This window comes from Salmo salar, chromosome ssa15 (assembly GCF_905237065.1).
Source record: "Salmo salar chromosome ssa15, Ssal_v3.1, whole genome shotgun sequence".
NCBI lineage: Eukaryota > Metazoa > Chordata > Actinopteri > Salmoniformes > Salmonidae > Salmo > Salmo salar.
The window spans coordinates 58,371,646-58,398,280 of record NC_059456.1 but is presented as its reverse complement, the minus strand read 5'-3'; the positions used below and the strand labels follow the sequence as shown (position 1 = coordinate 58,398,280).

The 26,635-nt window shown below is 45.0% G+C and overlaps 1 protein-coding gene across 1 annotated transcript in view; it reads right to left on the bottom strand.

Annotated features, from left to right (window-relative positions):
* Positions 1-26,635, bottom strand: part of LOC106571830 (SAM and SH3 domain-containing protein 1-like) — a 337,413-nt gene that overhangs the window by 48,226 nt on the left and 262,552 nt on the right. The window contains 6 exon segments of the mRNA XM_045695894.1: positions 769-870; positions 2,883-2,995; positions 3,177-3,266; positions 4,775-4,809; positions 13,848-13,897; positions 15,924-15,974. Coding sequence (XP_045551850.1) covers positions 769-870; positions 2,883-2,995; positions 3,177-3,266; positions 4,775-4,809; positions 13,848-13,897; positions 15,924-15,974 — 441 coding nt within the window.

The following is a 26,635-nucleotide window of genomic DNA, read 5'->3' as shown; positions in this document are numbered from 1 at the left end:
TAAGTGGTTGAGCATTTTGCCATGTCCTTTCGTTCTGTTTTGCCCTGTAGTCACTGTTTGGAAGCCTTTGGAAGTGCAAGTGATGTAAAAGACAAAATATTCATTAATATACTGTAATGTGTGAACACTTCGCCAAGCAGCCAACCTGCTTGACCAATCCCTTGTAATTACAGAAACACACTGAAATACAAACCCCTCCCCTCAACGGATTTCATTCGTTAATGAATTCATTTGATTACAGTAGCATTAATTTTTTACAGTATAATAGAGTCAATTTTATGGTATTGTACTGTATGGCATTACAAGGTACATGCATTGATACCGTATTTATATTACAGTAGGTGTACTGTAATATGAAATACAGAATTTTAGTTGCCATTTAGCTGCCTGTCAAATTTACGGCAACCCCTTTACAGTGTACACACAGAATGGGGTGTCAACACATGCTGGATGCGGGATGTCTGGGGTTATGTCATGATATCCAGGTTAGTTAGAGAAGGGACGTGACTGCCAATGATCTTATATACGCATTCTCACACACACACAAATACTCCTAGGTAACACGCACACACACACACACACACACACACACACACACACACACACACACACACACACACACACACACACACACACACACACACACACACACACACACACACACACACAAACAAAGATGGCTGCTCCTTTGTGGGGCTTTGATCCTGAGGGTCACAGGGGTGAGAGGTGAAAGGTCAGTGAAAGGTCAGAGTTCAGAGAGGTACTTACGTTGCAGTTAGAGGACTGGTTTAGATTGGGACAGGATCCGTCAGTCCACTCTACAGTGTCAGTACTGCTGGACTGTCGGCTGTGGCTCTCATACTCCTTCAGCTATAGGAGAAGAAGAGTTTAGAGAGAAGGGAGGGCAGGGGACGATGGCCCACTCTCACTATAGAGACAGCTACCCCTCCACACACACAAACGAACACCAATACACAAACGTAGGACACCACACACACACACACACACACACACACACACACACACACACACACACACACACACACACACACACACACACACACACACACACACACAAAGGTCACAAGACCATAGACACAAACATACACGGTCACAAGACAAAACAACTGTCCACAGAGTAGGGATGGGCATTTGAAATGATTTCACTCTCCGAATAATATCATAGAAACATTTTTAGAACTCTGGATAGGCGAAATACATGTGTTTTAAAGAAAACTCATATTTTTTTCCCCCAACTTCAATGGGGACTTGCTATAACGATTCAGGAGAGGCAGCGCACTGCTTGTTGTTTCAGAACAGATGGGTGGGGGAGGGGCGTGAGAGGAGCAGGGGCCGGTGTGTCTGACATGGAGGGAGAGAAAGTGGCCAAACCAACTAGACAAACTTGTTGCTCCGATAGGTTATCTACAACAGTAGCATCTCATCTGGTAGTGTCTATCTTGGCTGCATTAAATCGATGTAAAGAAGCTAGCTAGCTACATGAGTCAAGCTAAGTCAGTTAGCCAGCTAGCTTGCATTGCAAGGCGAATTAAGGCTATTTTGCTGCGCTCCCCCATCCTTCTCTACAACTCCATTCATATTAAACAGCCTACCTGTTGGTTGATCACTGTAGCCTACTCCTTCTCATTTAGCCAACTTAATTGCTACACATGGAGGAGCCCCTGACAGTAGTGCTGCTTTGATTGACCGACAATAACAAGCTACACTTGTGAAAAGTGTGTAGGTTACACATACTGCTTTTTTACGGTGGGAACTAAAACTGTATAATGTCATGGTCTGTCCCGATACGCAGCAATGTTACAGATAATTACATTTGATTTTAGACAAAGCATTTTCATTAATAGGGCCTATATTTCTTTCTTTCTAAAAATGAATACTCTTGCAATGAATCGAATACTAACGTCCATTTGGAAATTCAAATAACAGTGCCCATCCCTAAACACAGAGGCTGTTCATTGATTCCAGAACCTGATTGGTTTGTTTAAGTGTCAACCGCAGTGGAGGAGGGTAGAGGTCAGGCCAGCACCCAATAATACACCAGCGATACAGGAAGAGGTGGAGGAAAATCAATGTCTGCCTTGAAGCGAGACCTAGTTCTACATGACTGCAATCACTTGAGTCATGCTCTCCTTTAAAATGACCACAGAGTGGGAGAGGGAGGAAGTGAGGAGAGGAGGAAGAAGAGAGGAAGAGAACATGAAACAGGAAAGCAAATGAGAAAAGAAAGAGGGGAAGAGATGATAAGGAGTAGAAGAATATGACCCACAAAAAGATGAGAAAGGAGAGGGGGAGTAGAAAGGACAGGAAGAGCAGAAAGGAGAAAGAAGAGGAGACAAGATGGACGACTGAATGACCCTGCAGCCACCACATTCAACCAGAGAATAAATCCAGAATGCATCACTCTAACCACCACACCGGGGGGGGCGCTACAGATCTAACATGTCCAGCTACCCCTACAGAATGAACAGGATCCACACATAAACAATAAACACTGTGAGTGACCCCCAGGCGCCCTTCTTGGACAGGGATTGGGATGACGTGGGTGTGTTTTGTAAAAGAAAAAGCGCAGTGCAGGGTTATAATGAAAGCACAGTGAATGGTTAGTAAGAGTAAGTCATTTTAGTAAAATCTGGATATGGAGCTTGCGGGATGAAGCAGGAGAGGTGGTAGGCTTGGAGCCAGTCGAGACCACGTTGCAGTGAGGGGGCTGGGGTCAGGCTGTGGGTGGGGTGGAGGTCCCCTCCAGGCCCTGTATGGGGCGGGGGGGGGGGTCTGTCTGTCTGCCCCAGGAGGAGCCTGGAGAGGAGAGGGGGAATGGGTGTAGGGGGTACAGAGAAGAGGGTGGGTGAGGGGGTTCCTACCCGAGCTAAAGCCTCTTCAACAGTGATCATCTTCTCCTTCACCATCATCATCAGCTGGATGCGCTCTTCGTCACTCATGGTGATCTCACTGGCCAAGTAGCCTATGTCCTCTCCTAGACGATCAGAGAATGAGGGGTCAATAAAACAGCTGGGGCATGACATAAAGTACTATGGAAATACATTAAAAACGGGACAAAATGAGTCACTATTAGATAATAAGTATGATATTATAATTTCACTATGTAATTTCTAGGAAAATAACACGCTGTACTAAAAAGCGTAATCCTGCCATACCTTTCGAAGTCTGCCGCATGACTCCCTTCTGCGACGTCTTGCGAAAATTCTGCCAGAAGGATTTGTTCTTCTTCTTATTGTCCCATTTACCTACCAGGAACAGGGCGAGAGAGCTTCAGTCAGACAATGCTAGAACACACACTCAAAAGACACACACACCTCCTTAAGACGGACCCAGTGTTGACAGGTAATGGAAAATAGGCTCAATGTTTTTGAATGATTCTCTGATAAAAGACTGAAACACAATGGGACATACCATTTTCCCATCATTATAAACAGTGTAAAGGAGTGTGTGTGTGTGTGTGTCTACACGTGTGTGCATGACTTCTCTATCCTCTGAGTCACCTGTCTGGGGATAGGCTCTGAAAGCGGGCAGCTGACGGCTCCGGCAGGTGACATTTGTATGTAAGGGCTGAGGAGAGCTGTTTCTCCCTAAAGTCTTAAGATCACACACAGCCCTGTCTGTCGAGCTGGAATAAAAAACTCCAGCCACAACAAGCTGAAGGTCAGCATGACAATATCTAGTGTTTAACCCCACTGTTATTCTCTCTCTGGTTCTTTGATTCTCGCCCCTTCTTCCCCTCACTCGCTCTCTCACTACTCTGTTCTCTCTCACTCTCACACTACTCTGTTCTCTCTCTCACTCTCTCTCTTCTCTCTCTCTCTCTCTCTCTCTCTCTCTCTCACTACTATGTTCTCACTCTCACTACTCTGTTCTCTCTCTCTCTCTCTCTCACTACTCTGTTCTCTCTCTCACTACTCTGTTCTCTCTCACTCTCTCTCTCTCACTACTCTGTTCTCTCTCTCACTACTCTGTTCTCTCTCACTCTCTCTCTCTCACTACTCTGTTCTCTCTCTCACTACTCTGTTCTCTCTCACTCTCTCTCTCACTACTCTGTTCTCTCTCTCTCTCACTACTCTGTTCTCTCTCTCTCTCACTCTCACTACTCTGTTCTCCCTCACTCTCTCTTTCGCTCACTACTCTGTTCTCTCTCTCTCTCTCTCTCTCTCTCTCTCTCTCACTACTCTGTTCTCCCTCACTCTCTCACTCTCTCACTACTCTGTTCTCTCTCTCTCTCACTACTCTGTTCTCTCTCTCTCTCTCACTCTCACAACTCTGTTCTCCCTCACTCTCTCACTCTCTCACTATTCTGTTCTCTCTCACTCTCTCTCTCACTACTCTGTTCTCTCTCTCTCTCTCACTACTCTGTTCTCTCTCTCTCTCTCTCACTCTCACTACTCTGTTCTCCCTCACTCTCTTTCTCTCACTACTCTGTTCTCTTTCTCTCTCACACTACTTGGTTCTCTCCCCTCTCTCTCAAGGCTGAGAGTTAGCCCCTGAGAAAAGGTTAACACACATAAAAGCAGTTGCAATTCACACACATACTGGCAAATAACGGCTGTACCTTGCGAGGTTAGAGCCAATCATCAACGATTGAAATATCCCAACAGAACATAACGGAGTATGGTCAATGTATAAATCCAATTTTAGTTGATTTATTCACTCACTGAAATAGAATCGACTCCAACCCTGCTAGGAAGCTGGAAATAGTAAGAGAAAACAGAAGTATCTTTGTAAAAGTTGAATTGCTACTAACCTCCGTCTTCAGAGCTGGACTTCTGCAGAGACATCCTGGAAAGAACAGAGCAGACAGAGAGAAGAGAGAGAGAGAGGGTTAACGTCAGACAAATAGACCCTCCTCTCCTCTTAGCATCACACACCATCACTTCTCTAGCACCGGGGACTTCCAGTCAATCCCGGCCATCCCCCGTCCCTCTAAGAAAGAGCATATGCCGTTGTGTTGACATGACGCTGCTGAGGTTTCTGTGTGTCTGTGGGTTTTTACTCTGGCTGCTGCTCAGTGTCTCCACCACTAGAGACCACTAGAGGACAATGGTGGAGCTCTATAGACACACACATTGGCTGGCACCTGAGGAGCACAGGGCAGAGATATCCACAGAGGAGAGGAGATGAATAGGGGGAATGAGAGGAAAGGAGGATTGGGCGTTAAGAGGAAAGGAGTGGATGAGAGGAAATGGATGACAGGAAGGTGAGAAAAGAGTGAATGAAGAAGGGAAGAGGGAAGGAGAAGAGCAGACAGAGAGAAAACCACTGGGCAGACTAAGCCTGTTTGTGTTTCCACTTCCCTCCTCTGGAGAGAGAGAGAGAGAGAGAGAGAGAGAGAGAGAGAGAGAGAGAGAGAGAGAGAGAGAGAGAGAGAGAGAGAGAGAGAGAGAGAGAGAGAGACAGTGAAGAAGACAGCGTGGAAAGTTACTGGTGTGAGGAGGAGTAAGAATGCGAGAGTCTCGATTTTTGACAACTCGATTGTCACTGCACACGAGACATAAAAATAAGACATAAGAACATGATAAAGTAAGTAAGCACACTGTATATAGGGTCAGTTCCAGTACCCCATTTACAATGTGCAGGGATCGATAGAGGTATATATGGATCGATAGAGGTAGATATGTATAGGGGTAAGGTGACTCAGCATCAGAATTATACTGTTTGAATAAATCTTGATAATAAATAATTCATAAATAATTGTGAACCAAAAACTAACATGACCAGATACGTTTGTTTCACTGGTACCCTAGCGATCAACAAAGAATTGGTGTCACACTGGCAAGTCAAAGAGTCGCAGACGCAGTCTGTGGGACTAGGATATCTGTCAGTTCTCCCTGCTCTGTCTGAGTTGGTTAGAGACATGAATCATGCAGGGGGAGTCAAAGATGAGAGCTTGTCCAGTAGTAGAGGTTAAGTCTGTCTTCATCAGGCGTACAGTGGCCCACACGTACCCCTCCTGAAGCTTCTTACTGTAACCAGTGCCTGTAATCTGGTTCAGGTTATTCATCAACCTACCTGGGTGTTTACGAAAACACTACAGGAACAAGATCATCCACATGTATCGATCACATTTTTACTAATACTGTAGAACTTTGTTCTGAAGCTGTACCCATTGGATGCAGTGATAACAATATAGTGGCTATATCCGGGAAAGCCCAAGTTCCAACAGCTGGGCCTAAAATAGTGGAGGATGTTAAAAATATTTGTTGGTCTGATGTGATTAATGAGAAGCATCCAGACGCTGCACTTGATGAATTCATGAAATTGCTTCTTCCAATTATTGATGAACAGGCACCTGTTAAACACATCACACGAATGCACGCACGCACGCACGCACAAACACATACACACACACACACACACACACACACTCGCTGATGCGTGCAGAGAGGTAGAGACAGGTGGTTGTCAGTTCAGTGAGTGAGGCACATGTGGGTTTGTGGCAGAAACAAACCAAGTCCGACAGGTCTCCCCCTCTTCTGTGTATGTGTGTATGTGTGTAAGTGTGTAGTAGAAGTGACAGCCTTCTGGGCTCTATAGGAAAGTTTAGCGATGTGTAATGGTTGGCTGCCATGGCAACATAATGAGAAGCTAATTGAATGGAGGCCTGTACCTTGCCCCCTCCACCCCATCCCCTCCTCTATCCCCCTCTTTCTATTCTCTCTATCTCAGCGCTAGGCCCCAGTGTGCTAGCGAGGGCCCTAGCTAATGCTAACGGGACTTACTCAATAGAAGCTCTTTCTGCTGTAGCCTTGCCCTCTGCTCCATGCTCTATCAATTATTACACACACAAGCACACGCATACACACTATAACGGTTTGCACTTCTATTTCTGCTTTGTCTTACAATTGTATAAGATAGTACAGAGAGGCAGACCTGCTTTAAAAACCCTTTAGTTTGGTTCCAAACGTTCCATACACTGAGTCTGTGGCAGTAGCATTCACGTTGTGCGCTTAAAATAACTATACAGTACGCAGTTAGTGCATTTTACTTTCCTTGTGGGGTGAAGAGTTTTAGTCATGGACTAATGATGATCCGGGAGCGTTGCATAAAAACAGTCTCTAACTCTCTCTCTCTGCGCAACAAGATCTCATGGTCTGACTGCAGTAATCTATGTGTCCATCATTTTTGGCATTAACTCAGAATGGTTAAAGTAAGGGTTAAGGTTTAGGGTAGGGTTAAAATAAAACCGAGTGCCTAACACTGGGATTAATCACGCGATCCTCGTAGCCCGTGGTTTACACACATCCGCCACCCCCGTCTACATCGCTCTAGCGAGCCACGAGCCTACTTGATGGTAATAGCGCTCATCGTAGCCCCTAGCGGCCGTTATCGGAGTCATCTCCCAACGTCCTGGGGACCTGGACAAACGTCGAACATAGATTGTTCCCTAAAAATTGCTCATTTGAATTCAAACGCAATTGTACCTACACACTGAAGATGACTGCAAAAACGAAACGAATGTGTATGCTATCCCTGATGCGGTGAAAATAACAAAAACATGAAGTGAGCTTCATGCGACATCTCTGTGTGCGCACGCCTTCACACCTTTTGTTCATCTGAATTCGCGGGTTTTACGCACCAGCTTCTGGGTGAGCGCGATAGTCACCTTTTGATTAACAAATGTTGAATATCGCCTTGAATCTGGTGCAACCTTCCTGCACTGTGCTGGGTGTGTATCCTATGCAATGTTCTCTCAACAAAAAGTTCAGCACTGAGCAAATTTCAGGTCGGCTGAGCGAACAATTCTGTGCAACTTCCAGCATGCGTTTACTGTGAACACTTAGTTATAACAGTGGCCAAGTAGGCTAATGTGGCTATTTGACCATAATGTAGGCCTACCAGTGGCCAACCATAAAAAACAATGAAGAAAATGCATCCCATAAAATTTTAACAGGGAAATAGCTGTTCTATCATTCAGCCTACAGTAGCACCCAGTGTGTGGTGTTCAATGTAGGTCTACATTCCTTGAGACTTTTGAAAAAAACATGCAGGGCTTGACATTAACCTGTTTATCCACTTGTCCTTCAGACAAGGAGGTGACTGAAAATGTTGTTGCGTTGTTTGATGCAAGAAACAACTTTACAAAATAAATGTATTATTATTCCCATACTATTATTACAGAGAATCAGACAAATGATGCTACCCTTTGCCTATTGGCTGATTAGCTTATTCAAGTCTCTCAAAAAAATATTAAAGTCTCTCAAAATACAATACTGCCCCATTATGACAAAAAAAATCTCTTTAACTGACCTGCTTTTCAAAGATGTCTAGAAATGTATAAGTTTTGTGATCTTGTAGGAATCAATCGCTCCCCCATTGCTGAATACAACTTATTTATAACTAGGATAATAATTCACTAACTAGCAAAGGATATGAACAAATGTGCACGCGTGGCTACTCTCACTTTGATCTCACAACAAGCGCATTGGCTCATTACAGCTCATGCTGTAAACACAGTCCAGTTCAAAGTGAACGGCAAAGATCCATATATGGCAATGGTCTATTTGCATATAGGCCTACTGCAGTTCTGATTGGTTATGCCTCACCGGTCTGTGTAGAATCCTACTCCGATGCGTTCTGCATATTTCGTTTTGCATACTAATTCTTGCATAATTCTTTTTGTTTCGGTATGTTACATTGAAAGTGCCTAATATTGTGTTGATTCGATCACAATTCCCACAGTAAAGGGAAATATTGATAGTGTTAACTGACGGAAAACTCTTGAGTGAAGTTCAATCTCCTGCTTCTCTGTGCAGGCTGATATTTCTTCTGCACAGCAGTCCCGGGGAGATGCGTGCCCGTGCGCAGCTTAGAGGGAACATTGGTCCTATGCCTCACCACCGCAGTGAGGAAATAGCCTGGAGAAATTAGACTGAGATTACTAGGACTGAAAGCTGGTATTTTAGTTGATATTTTCAGAGTTCTATGTGGAGATTAAATGAGGACAAATTGTACAGTGCTATGCCAGTACTAAGCTTCTCTATGTCCACAAACACACAAACAACCCTCTGAGAGGAGTAAGGCAGCCAGGGAGAAATATGCACGCACGCAAGCACACACACACAGCATGGTGTCCACTTCAACAACAGGAGTCCCTACAATGAGCCAACAGTGCAGTAAATCACTAGAGGCCCGAGAAAGTCAATGAGAGCCTGGAGGGTGCGACCCAGCAGCTCTCTAAGACAAAAGATGACCTAATAATTATATAACTCCCTGTGTCATGTGACATGATTTGGCTTGTCTATTATATATTTAACTGTCAACAGCTGGTGGCTCACCACACTACACCAGCCCTCATCCTGTGGAAAAAAGACATAGCTAGACCACAGAGCTCCTGGCATCCGGCAGGTGTGTGTGTGTGTGTGTGTGTGTGTGTGTGTGTGCGTGCGTGCGTGCGTGCGTGTTTACTACCTAACCACCTGGCGTGAGGGGTTTCCAGTGATCAGGGAGGGACAATGAGAACAGCTAACCCACAAGAAGACCGGTAGGGTGACCCCTCTAGAGGACAAGGTAAAGGTCAGAGGTCACAGGGATATCCTCTATGAGAGCATTGCAGGACAGTCATATGACAGGACACACAGCATGCACGCACACTAGTTGTCAAAGTGCGGTGTTCTATGACAAACAGTATGTTCAAGTTCCATGCGGGGCACAACATTGCGCCTCGTGTGATAGATTATGCTGACAACACATTCTCAAACATTGCACAGTTGCCCAAACAAGACATTCACATTGTATGGGATAGTCTTGCATGCAAATCACTGATCTTAAAGAAATAATCTCTTAATCTTAAAGAGAAGGAAGGACACCTTTAAACCCTCCAACAAAGGTATATTGATAGCACTCACATAAAGAGCAAACTACACTGAACCAAAATATAAACCCAACATTTCAAATGTCAAAGATTTTACAGTGTTACAGTTCATATAAGGACATCAGTCAATTTAAATAAATGCATTATGTATTTCACATGACTGGGAATACAGATACAGTATGCATCTGTTGGTCACAGATGCCTTAAAAAAAGGTAGGGGTGTGGATCAGAAAACCCGTCCATATCTGGTGTGACCACCATTTGCCTCATGCAGCGCGATACATCTCCTTCGCATAGAGTTGATCAGGCGTGTGTGTTGTGGCCTATTGAATGTTGTTCCATTCGTCTTCAATGGCTGTGCGAAGTTGCTGGATATTGGTGGGAACTGGAACACGCTGTCGTACACGTCGATTCCAGAGCATCCCAAACATGCTCAATGGGTGACATGTCTGGTGAGTATGCAGGCCATGGGAAAACTGGGACATTTTCAGCTTCCAGGAATTGTGAACAGATCTTTGCGTCATGAGGTGATGGCGGGGGATGAACGGCACGACAATGGGCCTCAGGATCTCGTCACGGTATCTCTGTGCATTCAAATTGCTATTGATAAAACGCAATTGTGTTCATTGTCTATAGCTTATGCCTGCACATTCCATAAACCCACCGCCACCATGGGGCACTGTTCACAACATTGACATTAGCAAACCGCTTTCCCACACAACGCCGTACACACTGTCTGCCATCTGCCCAGCACAGCTGAAACTGGGATTCATCCATGAAGAGCACACTTCTCCAGCATGCCAGTGGCCATCGAAGGTGAGCATTCTCCCACTGAAGTCGGTTACGACGCCGAACTTCAGTCAGGTCAAGTGCCTGGTGAGGACAACGAGCACGTGGATGAGCTTCCCTGAGACGGTTTCTGACAGTTTGTGCAGAAACTTTTCAGTTGACACCCACAGTTTCATTAGCTGTCCAGGTGGCTGGTCTCAGACGATCCCGCAGGTGAAGAAGACGGATGGGGAGATCCTGGGCTAGCGTGGTTACACGTGGTCTGCGGTTGTGAGGCCAGTTGGATATACTGCCCAAATTTCTAAAACAATATTGGAGGCAGCTTATGGTCGAGAAATTAACATTCAATTCTCTGGCAACAGCTCTAGTGCATATTCCCGCTGTCAGGAATGTCCACTATTAAAACTTGAGACATCTGTGGCATTATGTTGTGTGACAAAACTGCACATTTTAGAGTGGCCTTTTATTGTCCCCAACACTAGGTGCACCTGTGTAATGATCATGCTGTTTAATCAGCTTCTAAAATATGCCACACCTGTCAGGTGGATGGATTATCTTGGCAAAGGAGAAATGCTCAGTAACAGTGATGCTTTTTGTGCGTATGGAACATTCATGGGATCTTTTATTTCAGCTCATGAAACATGATACCAACACTTTCCATTTTGAGTTGATATTTCTGTTCAGTGTACTTCCACTCTGGCCCTTTGAAACCATATCAAAGAAATTGACCGCTCTGCTGGCCAACCAAGCACTATCCCTGGACGTCCATCAAAAACTAGTAACCTTTGCTGCCCTTTCCTAACAATAAGCCTGTCTCTCTCCACAGCCAACATTGTGTGGCGATCAATCAATCCACAGAGGAAGTTCTCTATTTGGTCCCTCAAAACTTTGGTGTTCGTTTGTGTCCTGAGCACCCTATGTCATCACCTCACTCTGAGACTCATGCCGTGCATTGTGGGAGTTGTGCCGACTTCCTGCCAATGTAGGGTTGAAAGAGGCAGGATGGCAGGCAGGGTGATATGCCCAGAGGAAGTCTGGGTAATCTCCTATGGGCCATTGTCCCAAGGGAAGCGGTGATGATGGGACCAGAGCAGGACAGGAATGCTTTAAAGCGAGGGAGAAAGCAGCCTGGTCTCATAGACGAAATGTAACATAGTAAACAAAAATCTGGGATACCCAATTTAGTATATGTTACGTTTGATATAGTTTCATAAGACAGATAGTTACTTAAGATAAAAACAAAAGGAGGGTGGTTGGTCGGGGTGGATAACGTAAAACGTCTAGCAGCCCAAGGTCTGCTTGTTCGAATCTCATCATGGACTAATTTAGCATTTTAGCTAATTAGCAACTGTGCAACTACTTATTACAGTTTAGCTACTTTAACAACTACTTAGCATGTTAGCTAACTCTTCCCCTAAACTTAACCCTTTAACCTGACTCTTAACATTAACCCTAACCTTAACCCCTAGCCTAGCTAATGTTAGCCACAAGAAATAGTCATTCGTAAAATATCATATGTATTGCAAATCGTAAGATATTGTAAGAATGCAAATTCGTAACATACAGTATCATGCGGATTGTAATTCGTAACATATCATACGAAATAGATGATGGACATCCACAAACGAATACATACCATACCAAACGTAACATATCATACTAATCGGAGTGTCCCGTTTACTATGTTGCATCTAGTCCAGGTTGGGGAAAGCAACGGAGGGAGTGAGGAGAAAGCCTGTCTACCTGTCTAGCTGTCAGCAATAGCACAAGTCAATGGGTAGGATAGAGGGGAGACAGGGTGGTACTTTTTCTTCAGAGAGGAAATGGCAAGCGAGGGGTCACTGATACTTTAAATGAGTAGGGGTGGGGGGAGAACATGCCAGGGAAGAACCAAGATTCCCTTTCAATGAAGAAGCTTTAGGGGGTATGGCGAGGGACAAGGGCAGGGGTTAGGAAGAATGCTCTAGGGTAAAATGAGCTCCAAAGAGGGGCTTTAGGGTAGAGAGAATATGGTGGGGTGAGAACCTAAGAGGAGAGAGAGAAAATATACACCAAGGGGCCTCCCTCCCTCCCTCTCAAGAGAATGTCATTCATCTGGTTCCTATCAGTCCCAGTCCCAGCTTACATTCCTACAGTACAACACACAGGGAGATGGGAGCAGACATACTACGTCTGGTATGTGGTTCCTCGGTTGCACGTGGGCGTCACGTGAACAGACCAACTCCACAGACCAACTCCATAGAATTTTACCATAGGACTGTATGGGGAGTGGGGACTCTCAACCGAACTTCCCTCACAGTCCCCATAGCCAGTCCTCTGTCCAGCCTTCACTACTAAATCACTCTCCCCCCAATGCAAACAATGCTGTTACGTCACTGGTCCCTGGGACAGAGAGACATCTTTTAAGGACTGTCACAGTAAATACAACTGTCATAGTGATGAACAACACAGGACTTGGTTGGGTGTTTGATGACAGGCTCATGAAGTCCTGGGAGGTGGCAGGTCCCAGTGAGTAAGAAGTACAACACACGCACACATACTCCAGGAATTCAGGGGGAGGGGGACAGGAAGCCATGAACAGTACCCCACCCATACCCCCATCCCGTCCTACTCTCTAGCCTGTTGTAATCGGCCCATCTCCCCTTATCTCTCCCCCCTCTAGCTGACACAATGGGAGGAAGGAAGCCTGGAGGGCCGTAGAATGGGGCCTGAGGACTGGGGACTGAGGAAACACGAGGCAGAGCTAAGCTGGCCTTCCTTCAGCCACAGGGGGCCGTGACAGAGAGGACGGAGTTAGACTTGAGTCACTGTGCGTGACTCAAACCATGGAGAAAGTGTGTGTTTTTTTGGTTATGTGTCAGTCACAAGAGACACAGGACAGTAGGCTGACTGTAAGGTCTCCTCCACTGTCCCTAACTCCTATGCATAACTCCTGTCTAAGAGCCCAGTCAGTCCCCATGGGCAAGGTCTCTGGCCCTCAGCGGGTGTACAGTCAGATGTTGTCCCGAGCTGCTATCTGGAGACGCTTATCCCCTCACACCATCATTAGCTCTGGACATGCTGCAAGGATAAGCATGATGCATGACCCACATATGTGCGTTTGTACGTGTGTGTGTGTGTGTGTGCATGTGTGTGTTGACAGTCTAACGCAGATTCACTGCATTGCACATTACTCGTCACACGTGTAAAGGGAAGCGGGGTTGAACTGTAGTCTTACTTTCTCTCTGTCTCTGGAGTGGACACCTCACTGCTGAAGCCAAGGGACTCCTATGGACAGAGGAGGTACTGCACTTAGCATGGTATTCAGCCATGTAACATAGATGTACCACTCAGATAACCATAATCCAAGGTCTTAATCAATATGGATCAAATAACATTGATGTAACAAAGCATGTAACTCTGATGTAAGCTAAGCTAACTCACATACTAGGCTATCTATATATATATACACTGCTCAAAAAAATAAAGGGAACACTTAAACAACACAATGTAACATTTACATTTTAGTCATTTAGCAGACGCTCTTATCCAGAGCGACTTACAGTAGTGAATGCATACATTTCATACAACTCATACATTTTTTTTTTCTGTGCTGGCCCCCCGTGGGAATCGAACCCACAACCCTGGTGTTGCAAACACCATGCTCTACCAACTGAGCTACAGGGAAGGCTGTAAAGTCAATCACACTTCTGTGAAATCAAACTGTCCACTTAGGAAGCAACACTGATTGACAATACATTTCACATGCTGTTGTGCAAATGGAATAGACAACAGGTGGAAATTATAGGCAATTAGCAAGACACCCCCAATAAAGGAGTGGTTCTGCAGGTGGGGACCACAGACCACTTCTCAGTTCCTATGCTTCCTGGCTGATGTTTTGGTCACTTTTGAATGCTGGCGGTGCTTTCACTCTAGTGGTAGCATGAGACGGCGTCTACAACCCACACAAGTGGCTCAGGTAGTGCAGCTCATCCAGGATGGCACATCAATGCGAGCTGTGGCAAGAAGGTTTGCTGTGTCTGTCAGCGTAGTGTCCAGAGCATGGAGGCGCTACCAGGAGACAGGCCGGTACATCAGGAGACGTGGAGGAGGCCGTAGGAGGGCAACAACCCAGCAGCAGGACCGCTACCTCCGCCTTTGTGCAAGGAGGAGCAGGAGGAGCACTGCCAGAGCCCTGCAAAATGACCTCCAGCAGGCCACAAATGTGCATGTGTCTGCTCAAACGGTCAGAAACAGACTCCATGAGGGTGGTATGAGGGCCCGACGTCCACAGGTGGGGGTTGTGCTTACAGCCCAACACCGTGCAGGACGTTTGGCATTTTCCAGAGAACACCAAGATTGGCAAATTCGCCACTGGCGCCCTGTGCTCTTTACAGATGAAAGCAGGTTCACACTGAACACGTGACAGACGTGACAGAGTCTGGAGACGCCGTGGAGAACGTTCTGCTGCCTGCAACATCCTCCAGCATGACCGGTTTGGCGGTGGGTCAGTCATGGTGTGGGGTGGCATTTCTTTGGGGGGCCGCACAGCCCTCCATGTGCTCGCCAGAGGTAGCCTGACTGCCATTAGGTACCGAGATGAGATCCTCAGACCCCTTGTGAGACCATATGCTGGTGCGGTTGGCCCTGGGTTCCTCCTAATGCAAGACAATGCTAGACCTCATGTGGCTGGAGTGTGTCAGCAGTTCCTGCAAGAGGAAGGCATTGATGCTATGGACTGGCCCGCCCGTTCCCCAGACCTGAATCCAATTGAGCACATCTGGGACATCATGTCTCGCTCCATCCACCAACGCCACGTTGCACCACAGACTGTCCAGGAGTTGGCGGATGCTTTAGTCCAGGTCTGGGAGGAGATCCCTCAGGAGACCATCTGCCACCTCATCAGGAGCATGCCCAGGCGTTGTAGGGAGGTCATACAGGCACGTGGAGGCCACACACACTACTGAGCCTCATTTTGACTTGTTTTAAGGACATTGCATCAAAGTTGGATCAGCCTGTAGTGTGGTTTTCCACTTTAATTTTGAGTGTGACTCCAAATCCAGACCTCCATGGGTTGATAAATTGGATTTTCATTGATTATTTTTGTGTGATTTTGTTGTCAGCACATTCAACTATGTAAAGAAAAAAAGTATTTAATAAGATTATTTCATTCATTCAGATCTAGGATGTGTTATTTTAGTGTTCCCTTTATTTTTTTGAGCAGTGTGTATATATATATATATATTATGTGATGCTGATGTCGTGATACAGGTATAAATGTGGTGTGACCAAGGCAAGAGGATTCTTGGCTTACTTGGATCTCTGAGCGAAGCTGCAGGGAGGTGGCGCTTGTGTCAACATTCTCCTGTAAGAGAGAGCAAAGAAGAGATAACAGTTAGTGCAAGGTCATCATTACTGGCCAATGAAGGGACAGGGCGGCGTAACAAATAAAACCATATGAACGTGTGTTGCTCAGGTAGAGAAAAGAAAATGCTGTATCACATCCAGGAGGGTGTAACAACAGTCACAGGCATCGACTGTGAGATTGAACTCATACAGACTCCGCCCTGATAGGAGAGAGAGGAAGGAGGCGAGAACAGAGCAGTGTTTACATGTATATCGCCACACGTGCATACATACACCAGCCCATCCATACACACGCTATTATTGGCACGTGAAAACAAAGCCACATAAACCTGCCGGACTTGAGTCAAGATTCAGAACATGACTAGAGTGTTCGAGTGAGGTGCTTTTGGAATCCTACCTATCCAAATACACAACAGACGACTGGAATTACTGACCTGACTACAAATACCAGAATGAGGACATACTGTATAACCACAGCCTAACTCCACCCTCGTACGATACGTAATGACGTACGTCACTCAGGGAACACCTCAAGTTCATGAACCATCTTGAGGTGCTTTGAAGACGTATTCAGAGGCGTATGTGTGACCATCACGGACTAAAGCCTTCAGCCTATGCATCGCCGTAGCGGCGAGAGAAAGGGTGAGATTTGAAGCGAATTATAGTTATTGAGACGCAGATACATTTTGCACAGGAGAGAGAGGAGTGTGAGCATGAAGATGGATCAATTGCCCATCCAAAGTTCAGTGAAAACAGTGGGGGAAAAACCCAGACAGATGTGTGTCACCTCTCTGGACCCATAAATATTGTGAGCTGCTCTGCGGCGTTTGTGTGTATGTGCGTGTGTGGGTTTGTGGGTGTATGTGTGTTGGAGCAATTATCTGTCAGAGAGGGATAGTAAAGTATCTTATGGCTACAGCATTTGTTGTTGTTAAGGCTTATCCAGAGCAAGAAAGCGGAGAGAGAGAGAGAGAGAGAGAGAAAGATCACTGTGCAAGACTGGGTTTCTGAACAGCACTTTGTGACTTCTTACATCAGCTGACGTAAGAAGGGCTATAAAAATAAACGTGACATACACAAACAGCACAACCCAGACATCAGAAGCTGAGGGCTTCTTAGTTTTTCTTTTTCTTAAATAGATCACTATTTCAACTACTCTTTCTATTTCTAATGAAACAAAGATGAAACACTTGGAAGTAGGGAAATTCCCCGCAGTGGTTTCTAAGAAGCTTGGAGTAGATCTGAATGCTGTCTGCTTGGTAACCTGTAGCAGGTCATTTTTCTGCTTATTACAGACTCAGTGTTCTGTAGCTTTGGTGACTGTTTCATATTAATACCTTATATATTACAGTTATTGGAATAACAACAGTGACCCGTCAGTCCCCTCTGCAGAGGAATGCTGCATTACCGTTGGGCTGCATGGGCAAACAATGCATGGCACGGCATCCCAAGCCGCTTCCTCCGAGCATGTGCAAACCAGCTGGCTGGAGTGTTTACGGACATGTTCAATCTCTCCATATCCCAGTTTGTTGTCCCCACTTGCTTCAAGAGGTCCACCATTGTTCCGGTACCCAAGAAAGCAAAGGTAACTGAACTAGATGACTATCGCCCCGTAGCACTCACTTCTGCCATCATAAAGTGCTTTGAGAGGCTAGCTAAGGACCATATCACCTCCACCTTACTTGACAGCCTAGACCCACTACAATTTGCATACTGCCTGAACAGATCTACAGTTGACGCAATCGCCATTGCACTGCACACAGCCCTAAATGATGTAAGAATGCTGTTCATCGACTACAGCTCAGCCTTCAACACCATAGCACCCAAGCTCCAAGCTCATCACTAAACTCAGGTCCCTGGGTCTGAACTCTTCACTGTTCAACTGAGTCCTGGACTTTCTGACAGCCTGACCTCAAGTGGTGACGGTAGGCAACATCACCTCTGCCAAGATGATCCTCAACAATGGGGCCTCACAGGGGTGCGTGCTCAGCCCATCCTGTACTCCCTGTTCACCCACGACTGTGTGGCCACGCACCACTCCAACTCAATCATCAAGTTTGCTGACGACGGCCTCCCGAGCGGCGCAGCGGTCTAAAGCACTGCATTGCCGTGCTTGAGGCGTCACTACAGTTCCTCAGCGTTCACATCATTGACGATCTGAAATGATCCCTTCACACAGACATTGTGGTGAAGAAGGCGGAACAGCGCCTCTTCAATCTCAGGATGCTGAAGAAATTCAGCTTGGTCCCTAAGACCCTCACGAGCTTCTACAGATTCACCATCGAGAGCATCCTGTTGGGTTGAATCACTGCCAAGTACGGTATTGCACCGTCCGCAACCGCAGGTTGGTGTGGTTAGTTAAATCTGGGGAACACTGCCCTCCAGAACATGTACAGCATCCGGTGTCACAGGAAGACCAAGAAGATCATCAAGGAACTCAGCCACCCGACCCACGGCCTGTTCACCCCACTACTATCTAAAAGGAGGAGACAGTACAGGTGCATCAAATCTGGGACTAAGAGACTGATAAACAGTTTCTATCTCCAGGCCATCAGACTGTTAAACAGTCACCACTAGCTGGCCTATGCCCAGTATCCTGCCCTGAAACTTAGTCACTGTTACTAGCCTGCAACTTAGAGACTGCTTTGCCCTATATACAGAGAGTATATAGGGAGAGTCATATATATACATTCCATTCAATTGAATTTACCACAGGTGGACTCCAATCAAGTTGTAGAAACATCTCAAAGATGATCAATGGAAACAGGATGTACCTGAGCTCAGTTTCGAGTGTCATAGCAAAGGGTCTGAATACTTATGTAAATAAGGTATTTCTGTTTTTTATTTTTTGTCTGCAGACATTTCTAAAAACCTGTTTTCGGTTTGTCATGATGCGGTACTGTGTGTAGATCGCTGAAAAAATATTAGTATTAATCAATTTTAGAATAAGGTTGTAACGTAACAAAATGTGGAAAAAGTCAAGGGGTCTGAATACTTCCTGAAGGCAGTATTTATATGAGCTCCTGTTCCTCTTATAAAATATTAGCTCAAAAGTATTGTGGAGCTCCTGCACCTACATATAAACAGTACCGGCACCCAAAATGAGTAGTCGAGCACTGATTATTAAAAAAAAAAAAAATTATAAAATGTATTGAATGTATTTAAATGTAGGTTAAGCTATAGGGAATTAGAACAGCACTTGGCTCATGTGTGCTTAGTCCTGCATAGAATAAGTATAAATATAATGCTGTGTTGAAATCCAATTACATGACATAAGCCCTATTCGGACAGAATACGTTTTACTGGGGGAACTCAGGTAACGCGAGCACAAACCACCATATCTGTAATTGTTGTCCTGTCCAAATCTGTCATGTCAGTAATTTTTACTTGGCAGGAAGGTTATTAACCCAGCCCTAAAAACCTACTGTTTTTCGGCAAACTCCCAGGTCCTCTGATAATACTTCTCCCGTGCAAATCGTCATCCCTATGTTTTGAGAGTGCTGCACCCAGTTTGGGTACGAACATGGGAACAAATTGATGCTTAAAACAAAGTGCTACGTTATGCATGTAGCCTAAAGATGAATGATCTGTTTTGTCACATATCAACTTTCCTAGTGCCATACTTCTCTTTTAAAAGATAAAGTGGGCGATATTGCCGATAAAATACCGTATGTCATTTAGTTAAATGTCTGCATAGGTTACAGTTAGTTCATGGTTCTTATTGATATGCATTATTATTTTGACTTTCTCTGAATTGAGGGCCAATAGGCCAATATTAGGCTATCCCTAGACATTTGAAATATCATCACAGCTAGAAGAGCCTCCATGCTTCTGTCATGACAACATTTTTTTATTACAGAAGCAGTTTGGTAAAACTAATCCCATCCGAATTATTGTCCACTGGAAAAATGGATATGCTTGGGTAATAATTACATAACCACCGTTTTATAGTAATACTAGTCCCGTGCGAATATGGCTATAGATTGTGTTGAGAAAAACCCTCATACACCGAGAGAGAGGGAGAGGGAGAGAGAGAGAGAGAGAGAGACAGACAGACAGACAGACAGACAGACAGACAGACAGACAGACAGACAGACAGACAGACAGACAGACAGACAGACAGACAGACAGACAGACCACCAGGTTCCTATTCTGATTCTCTGTATCACTGTACTTTGGTCAGGAGCACTTTCTCAATTGCACTTCTGGTTGCCTGATCATTTCGGTTCTCCCCCTATCATTTCGGTTCTCCCCCTATTTGCACTGGGCTAGTACTACTAGAGAACGTTGGTTATGTAATTATTACCCCAGGATGTCCATTATTCCAGAGAACGATTCGGACGGGTTCCGTTTTTTTCCCAAACTACCCCATGTATTTCTAACTTTTTCCCCCAATGAATTGACAGTTATGATAGAAGCCTGGAGGTTTCTTTCTAGGCGTGAATATACTGTATTTAAAGTCCGGGCGAGAATAGGGCTATGCAGATAACTCGAGTTTGGTTCCCAAGTTTCTAAACCATACTAAACCATTGTTGGTATAGTGTCCCCATAATATTTGAATTGAGGAAGCGTGATCATAATCATTAGGATATTTTACATCCTAAATGCCCCCCAGCCTTCAAATGTGAGCTAAACATTGTACTTACACTTGAGAGGCGTTTAAGGCTAAGGACGGGAAAGTTAACTTGTCATTTCCAAACATTTAGGTCAGTTGACAGGAAGAGTTGCATTAAATAGATGCAATATGTTTTACTGATTCATTTGACAATATTCAATCCATACACACAAAACATATGAACAAAAGCATTCACTGTGAATGTTGATACATGGCCCGATACAGGCCATTCATATATAATTTTTGCGCAGTACTTCGTTCAATTTATCGGATGAGTTATTGTTTTCTTGCTCAAAGCGCGAGCAACACCTGTGAAACTCAGACATTTCTCTCAAAACACAGGGATGTCGATTCGCACGGGACTAGTATTATCAGAGGACCTTGGAGTTCACCAAGAAACTGTTGGTTATTCTGGCTGGAATTGTTACTCTCCTGCCATTACTCCCATGGCAGATCCGAACGGGACTAAAGTTGTGGCAAAATGGCTTAAGGACAACAAAGTCAAGGTATTGGAGTGGCCATCACAAATCCCTGACCTCAATCCCATAGAACATTTGTGGGCAGAACTGAAAAAGCATGTGCGAGCAAGGAGGCCTACAATCCTGACTCAGATACACCAGCTCTGTCAGAAGGAATGGGCCAAAATTCACCCAACTTATTGTGGGAAGCTTGTTGAAGGCTACCCAAAACATTTGACCAAAGTTAAACAATTTAAAGGCAATGCTGCCAAATACTAATTGAGTGTATGTAAACTTATGACCCACTGGGAATGTGATGAAAGAAATAAAAGCTGAAATAAATCATTCTCTCTACTATTATTCTGACATTTCACATTCTTAAAATAAGAATGGTGGTGATCCTAACTGACCTAAGACAGGGCATTTTTACGAGGATTAAATATCAGGAATTGTGAAAAACTGAGTTGAAATGTATTTGGCTAAGGTGTATGTAAACTTTCGACTGCAACTGTATGTACGGGATGCGCATGGTAAACACTGTCCAACGAAATGCTTACTTGCAGGTTCCTTCTCTACAATCCAATAACAATTAGAAATAGTAATACCACTTTTTAGTTTAAGAATCGAACATAAAGTAAATGGCAGTAGAACAGAATAAATATTGAATCATAAGTACAATACAGGAAGACACAATTTATAGTACAATATTTGCATTGGGGAAGGGGGTGGGTGGCAAGTGTATAAATTGAGCAGTATAGTAAGAATCTGGTAGCAGCAGGTGTGATGTGATCTAAGGTGTGGAGAACCAGAGCAGGTGGTCAGTCCAGTTCAAGTGTTCAGCAGTCTGATGGCTTGTAGATAGAAACAGTCTCTGAGCCAGATGAGCAAGCCTAGGACAGGGGATGAGTGAAACTGTTCCTCCTGCTCTGATACTGCCTGCGGTAACGGTAACGGAGAGAACAGCTCGTGGATGGGGTGTGTGGGGTCCTTGAAGAGGCTGCGTAGATGTTTTGAGTAGATGTCCTGGATTGGTGGAAGCACGGTCCCTGTGATGTACTGGGCCGTCTTCACCACACGCTGGAGGGCCTTGAGGTCGTGAACGGAGCAATTCTCATACCAGGCCATTATGCAACGTGTCAGGACACTCTCGATGGTGCAGCGGCCTTAGGAAGAAGAGACGCTATTGCGCCCTCTTGACAAGACTGGTGGTATTGTTGGTCCATGACAAGTCCTCTGTGATGTGGATGTCGAGGAACATAAAACTCGGGACTATCTCTACTACAGTCCCATTGATGTGGATCGGATTTGGTTTTGGTTTTTGTGTTTGTTTTTCTTGTAATGACTCAGGACAGATTATCTACACTGAGTACTGAGTACTGGGTATTCTGTTGTGGCATGTGTGGGGAATCCACAAAGCTACTCAGGAAGTGGTACGTGAAATGTACAGTGGCAGCCAATCAGAGAGGTTAAGCTTAGGGTGGATTCATCATTTCCACCAATGAGAGATAGCTAGATAACGCGACGAGAGAAATAAGACTCACACTTCCTTCAGGGAAGAGGATACAGGAAATAAAGGGGGATTCTGCGTAAGCTTCCTGATCAGTCATAACACCACACCCAGATGAGCAGGCCTTGGACAGGGGATGAGTGAAACTGTTCCTAGATCAGTACCTGGACTACATCGTTTCCCAGAAGTCATCAGGGAGGAGGAAATTACATCAGGTGGATTGACAGTGTCTATCTGTTTCTCAATGTCCTTTTCCTCTGCTGAAAACATACGGAGAGATTACAATTGGAGGAAGTGTGACAGAGAGAACTGTCTGTCTTTCTGTCCCTGTCAGTACTTTTCGTTATTTCCTAAATACATTTACATTGAGTGTACAAAACATTAGACTTGACCGGATGAATCAAGGTGAAAGCTATGATCCCTTATTGATGTCACCTGTTTAATCCACTTCAATCAGTGTAGATGAAAGGGGGGAGACAGGTTAAATAAGTATTTTAAAGCCTTGAGACAATTGAGACATGGATTGTGTATGTGTGCCATTCAGAGGGTGAATGAGCAAGACAAAAGATTTAAGTACCTTTGAACGGGGTATGGTAGTAGGTGCCGGGCGCACCAGTTTGAGTGTGTGAAGAACTGCAACACTGCTGGGTTTTTCATGCTCAACAGTTTCCAGTGTGTATCAAGAATGGTCCAACACCCAAAGGACATCCAGCCAACTTGACACAACTGTGGGAAGCATTGGAGTCAACATGGGCCAGCATCCCTGTGGAATGCTTTTGACACCTTGTAGAGTCCATGCCCAGATTAATTGAGGCTGTTCTGAGGGCAGAAAGGGTGCAACTCAATATTAGGAAGGTGTTCCTAATGTTTTGTACATTCTGTGTAACATGAGTGTGCTTTAAAGAAAGTTATTCAGAGGTGATATAAGCCAACTATAAACCTTCCTAGCCTGAGGGCAGTGTAAGTACAGCTGAAGTGCTATGAAAGTAAATAGCTTAGCCTTCGCACCCTACACTTAATGTATATCACTATGGTTACTTCACCAGGGGCCAGCCAGCCTGGCTTTCTTCTAGGCCACTGTTTCTGTATGTCCCCTAGCCTCTCTGGTATTGCGCTCAGGGAAGTTGTGGTAGGCGTCCGGAAGTTTCTCCCTCTGTAACTCAAGGAGTTGGTAAGAGCTGGTAAACAGAGTGAACAGAATGTTCATCCAAGAGAATAAGGGGATTCACATATATCAGGGAGCAGGGAGCAACAAGCCAAGGACATAAAACTCTAGTTACTCTGACTTAGGGGGACCTGTAGGCCTTTTGTTCCTGTGGTACTAGACAGTCCTATACATACAGTGCCTGTGCTTTTTGAGATGAGTCACTTTGAATAGAGAGGAATATATCTGTGAGGCAAGCAGAACCTTGGCGGTCTGTAGTCACAGACTCAGACACACACTCGGTGGGGTTTGGTGTTTTCTTGCTATCTGATTGTCTTTGATGCCCACTCCACTGGGACGGGTGTCAGGTGATATGCCCGTCTCTGCTGCATTGGTGTATGGGCACTGTGCCCACTGACTACACAGACGTATAGCTCTGCATCATCTCAGCGTCAGCCTGGCACGCACACACACATGCATAAGCACAAACACACAAATAAACACACACAGACATGTGCACACCGCCTCCGCTTCCAGCTCTCCTCCCCCCAAAAAACAGATAGAGCCCCACAGAGACAGGAGCACAAAGCAACCCTCAGTTCCTACTCCTCCTTCTCCAAGATGCAAGCACAGACAGGGAGAGAGAGAGAATGAAGGAGAGAGAGAAGGAGAGAGGGGGATTCAATCAAAAACAAACAAACAAACCCACATCCCCTCTCACTTTCAACAATGAGCCTTGACGTTAATTCCGGACGCTCCAGAAATGCAAAACAAACTTCTAGAAAAGGCACATAAGTCAACAACTGTTTTCCTGCCTTGTACATATCACATATGAGTAGTAGTGACATAGATTTGCGTGAGCAAGAAAATTGAGAGTTCTGCAGGGAGTAAGAGCCAGAGAAGTTGACACGCTGTTTCAGAGAAAGGATATCAAACAAATAGAACTGTGTCTGTGTGCTTGTGTTGGACCCTGAAGTTTGTGTTTCAAATGTGTTTTAGTGTGAAGCAATAGGATCAAGTTTGCAAGATGAAATGTGGACTCTGAAGTGTAGATCTCACTTACACACACTCCCGGAGGGGGAGAATTCTCCTTTATTTGAACCTCTGAAAACTGTCAGCATCGGTCGTGTGTGTGTACCTGATTGTTTAAACGTGACTGTATTGAATAAAAGAGAAAGAGAGGGAGAGAGAGAGATAAAGAAAGAGAGAGAGCACAGGGGACTGTAGCTAATGAGGATCACGATGTCTACCCTGAAAACAGAAGCCTGATTATCTGACAAGACTAAACCTGGAACACACACACTTCTAAACCATGGCCAGCAGCCTTCAGAGACAGCGCAAAAAAAAAGAAATTCACTTTTCAAAGGGCACAGAAACTAAAACTCAATCTGTTGTGCTACATTAGACCCAAACGTATAACGGGAAAGGAAGTGGTGAGAATGAGACACGAGCTATGTTCCATCCACCATACATATGTCCAATCCATGCTCGAGAGCATGCAAACTAACTAAGAAAAGCCCAGTACATGGCAGACCATATGTAAGAGCCACCACAGCCTGCTTTGGAAGCACATTGATGCCTGCTATGTGGGTAGTTAGACCAGGACGTCCAGACCAGGTGAGAGACGTGGCATTTCCTGGAGGAAGACGTGGGAGCACCGGGGCCAGCTGGGGAGCCTGGCACCAGACCCAACCGAGAGAGATCGTTGGTTAATAAGACTGGGGAGAGACAGGCCTGCTTAACCAGCTGATCCTGAAAACATCACTGATAAACACATGGTTGTGTGGTCATGGACACACACACAGACACTCAATTGCAGATATTGAGAAAAGACACACACACGAAGGAAATACAGGTCTATGGCAAGCATGCTGAACCGCAGCATGCCACAGTCCATCTACAGGAAAACGGTCAACAACCTCACACACAGAGACTATATTATGACTATTGTGAGCCTCTATCCGCTTCCCTTCTGAGATGGCTTGAGTGTGTATTTGTGTGTGTTTGCGTGTGTGTGTATTGTCACTATGTTGGTATTCTCCGAAAAAAAAACATTGTTATTAGAAATACCAGCCAGTGTCATAATCCAGCACTCACTAATAAAGTTAATACAAATACACACTTTATCAGTCTATAAATATCCCAATTGCTGAGCAGCTAAGCCAAGAGTGAGTCAAACAATACAGCCACACCAAACATCTATAGACAAACCTCTCCTGATATGATAGTGTAGCTACAATGCCAACCACTTTTTTTGTACAAAACATTGACGTGTTTACTTTCCCGTTGGGTGCTTATTGTGCCTGAAAGATAATAGGCTACGTAATAAAGAACTTTTAGAAAGTAGTAAAGTGAGATCAAACCCAGTCAGGTTGTCTCCTATGGTAGCACGTCTAACATTGTTGACCCACCTTTAGAGGAATGAGGTGAATTCTCTTCTCCCATTCCTTTCACCCAGGTTATTTTGGGTTAAAACACTCCAGGCCACTCTTGAACGTCTAAAACCAGTTAGAAAGTATGTAGAAATTATAATGGTCCTATACGTTTTCAAATAACTGCCCTTTTTCTGGCCCGCTAATTTCTTTAGACAAACAAATTGGTCCCAAAACATTTTTGAAATCCTGATGTGGCCCTGGAGTCAAAACGTTTGCCCACCCCTGCCCTACAAGGTTCCTATCTCCAGTATCTACCAACCCTTTCCTCAGTCTCTTTCTCTGGATGCTTCAGCATAAAATACCTCTGCCCTACAAGGTTCCTATCTCCAGTATCTACCAACCCTTTCCTCAGTGTCTTTCTCTGGATACTTCAGCATAAAATACCTCTGCCCTACAAGGTTCCTATCTCCAGTATCTACCAACCCTTTCCTCAGTGTCTTTCTGGGGATACTTCAGCATAACACACCACTGCGGCCATCCAGCACTAAGTGGATCTAAGA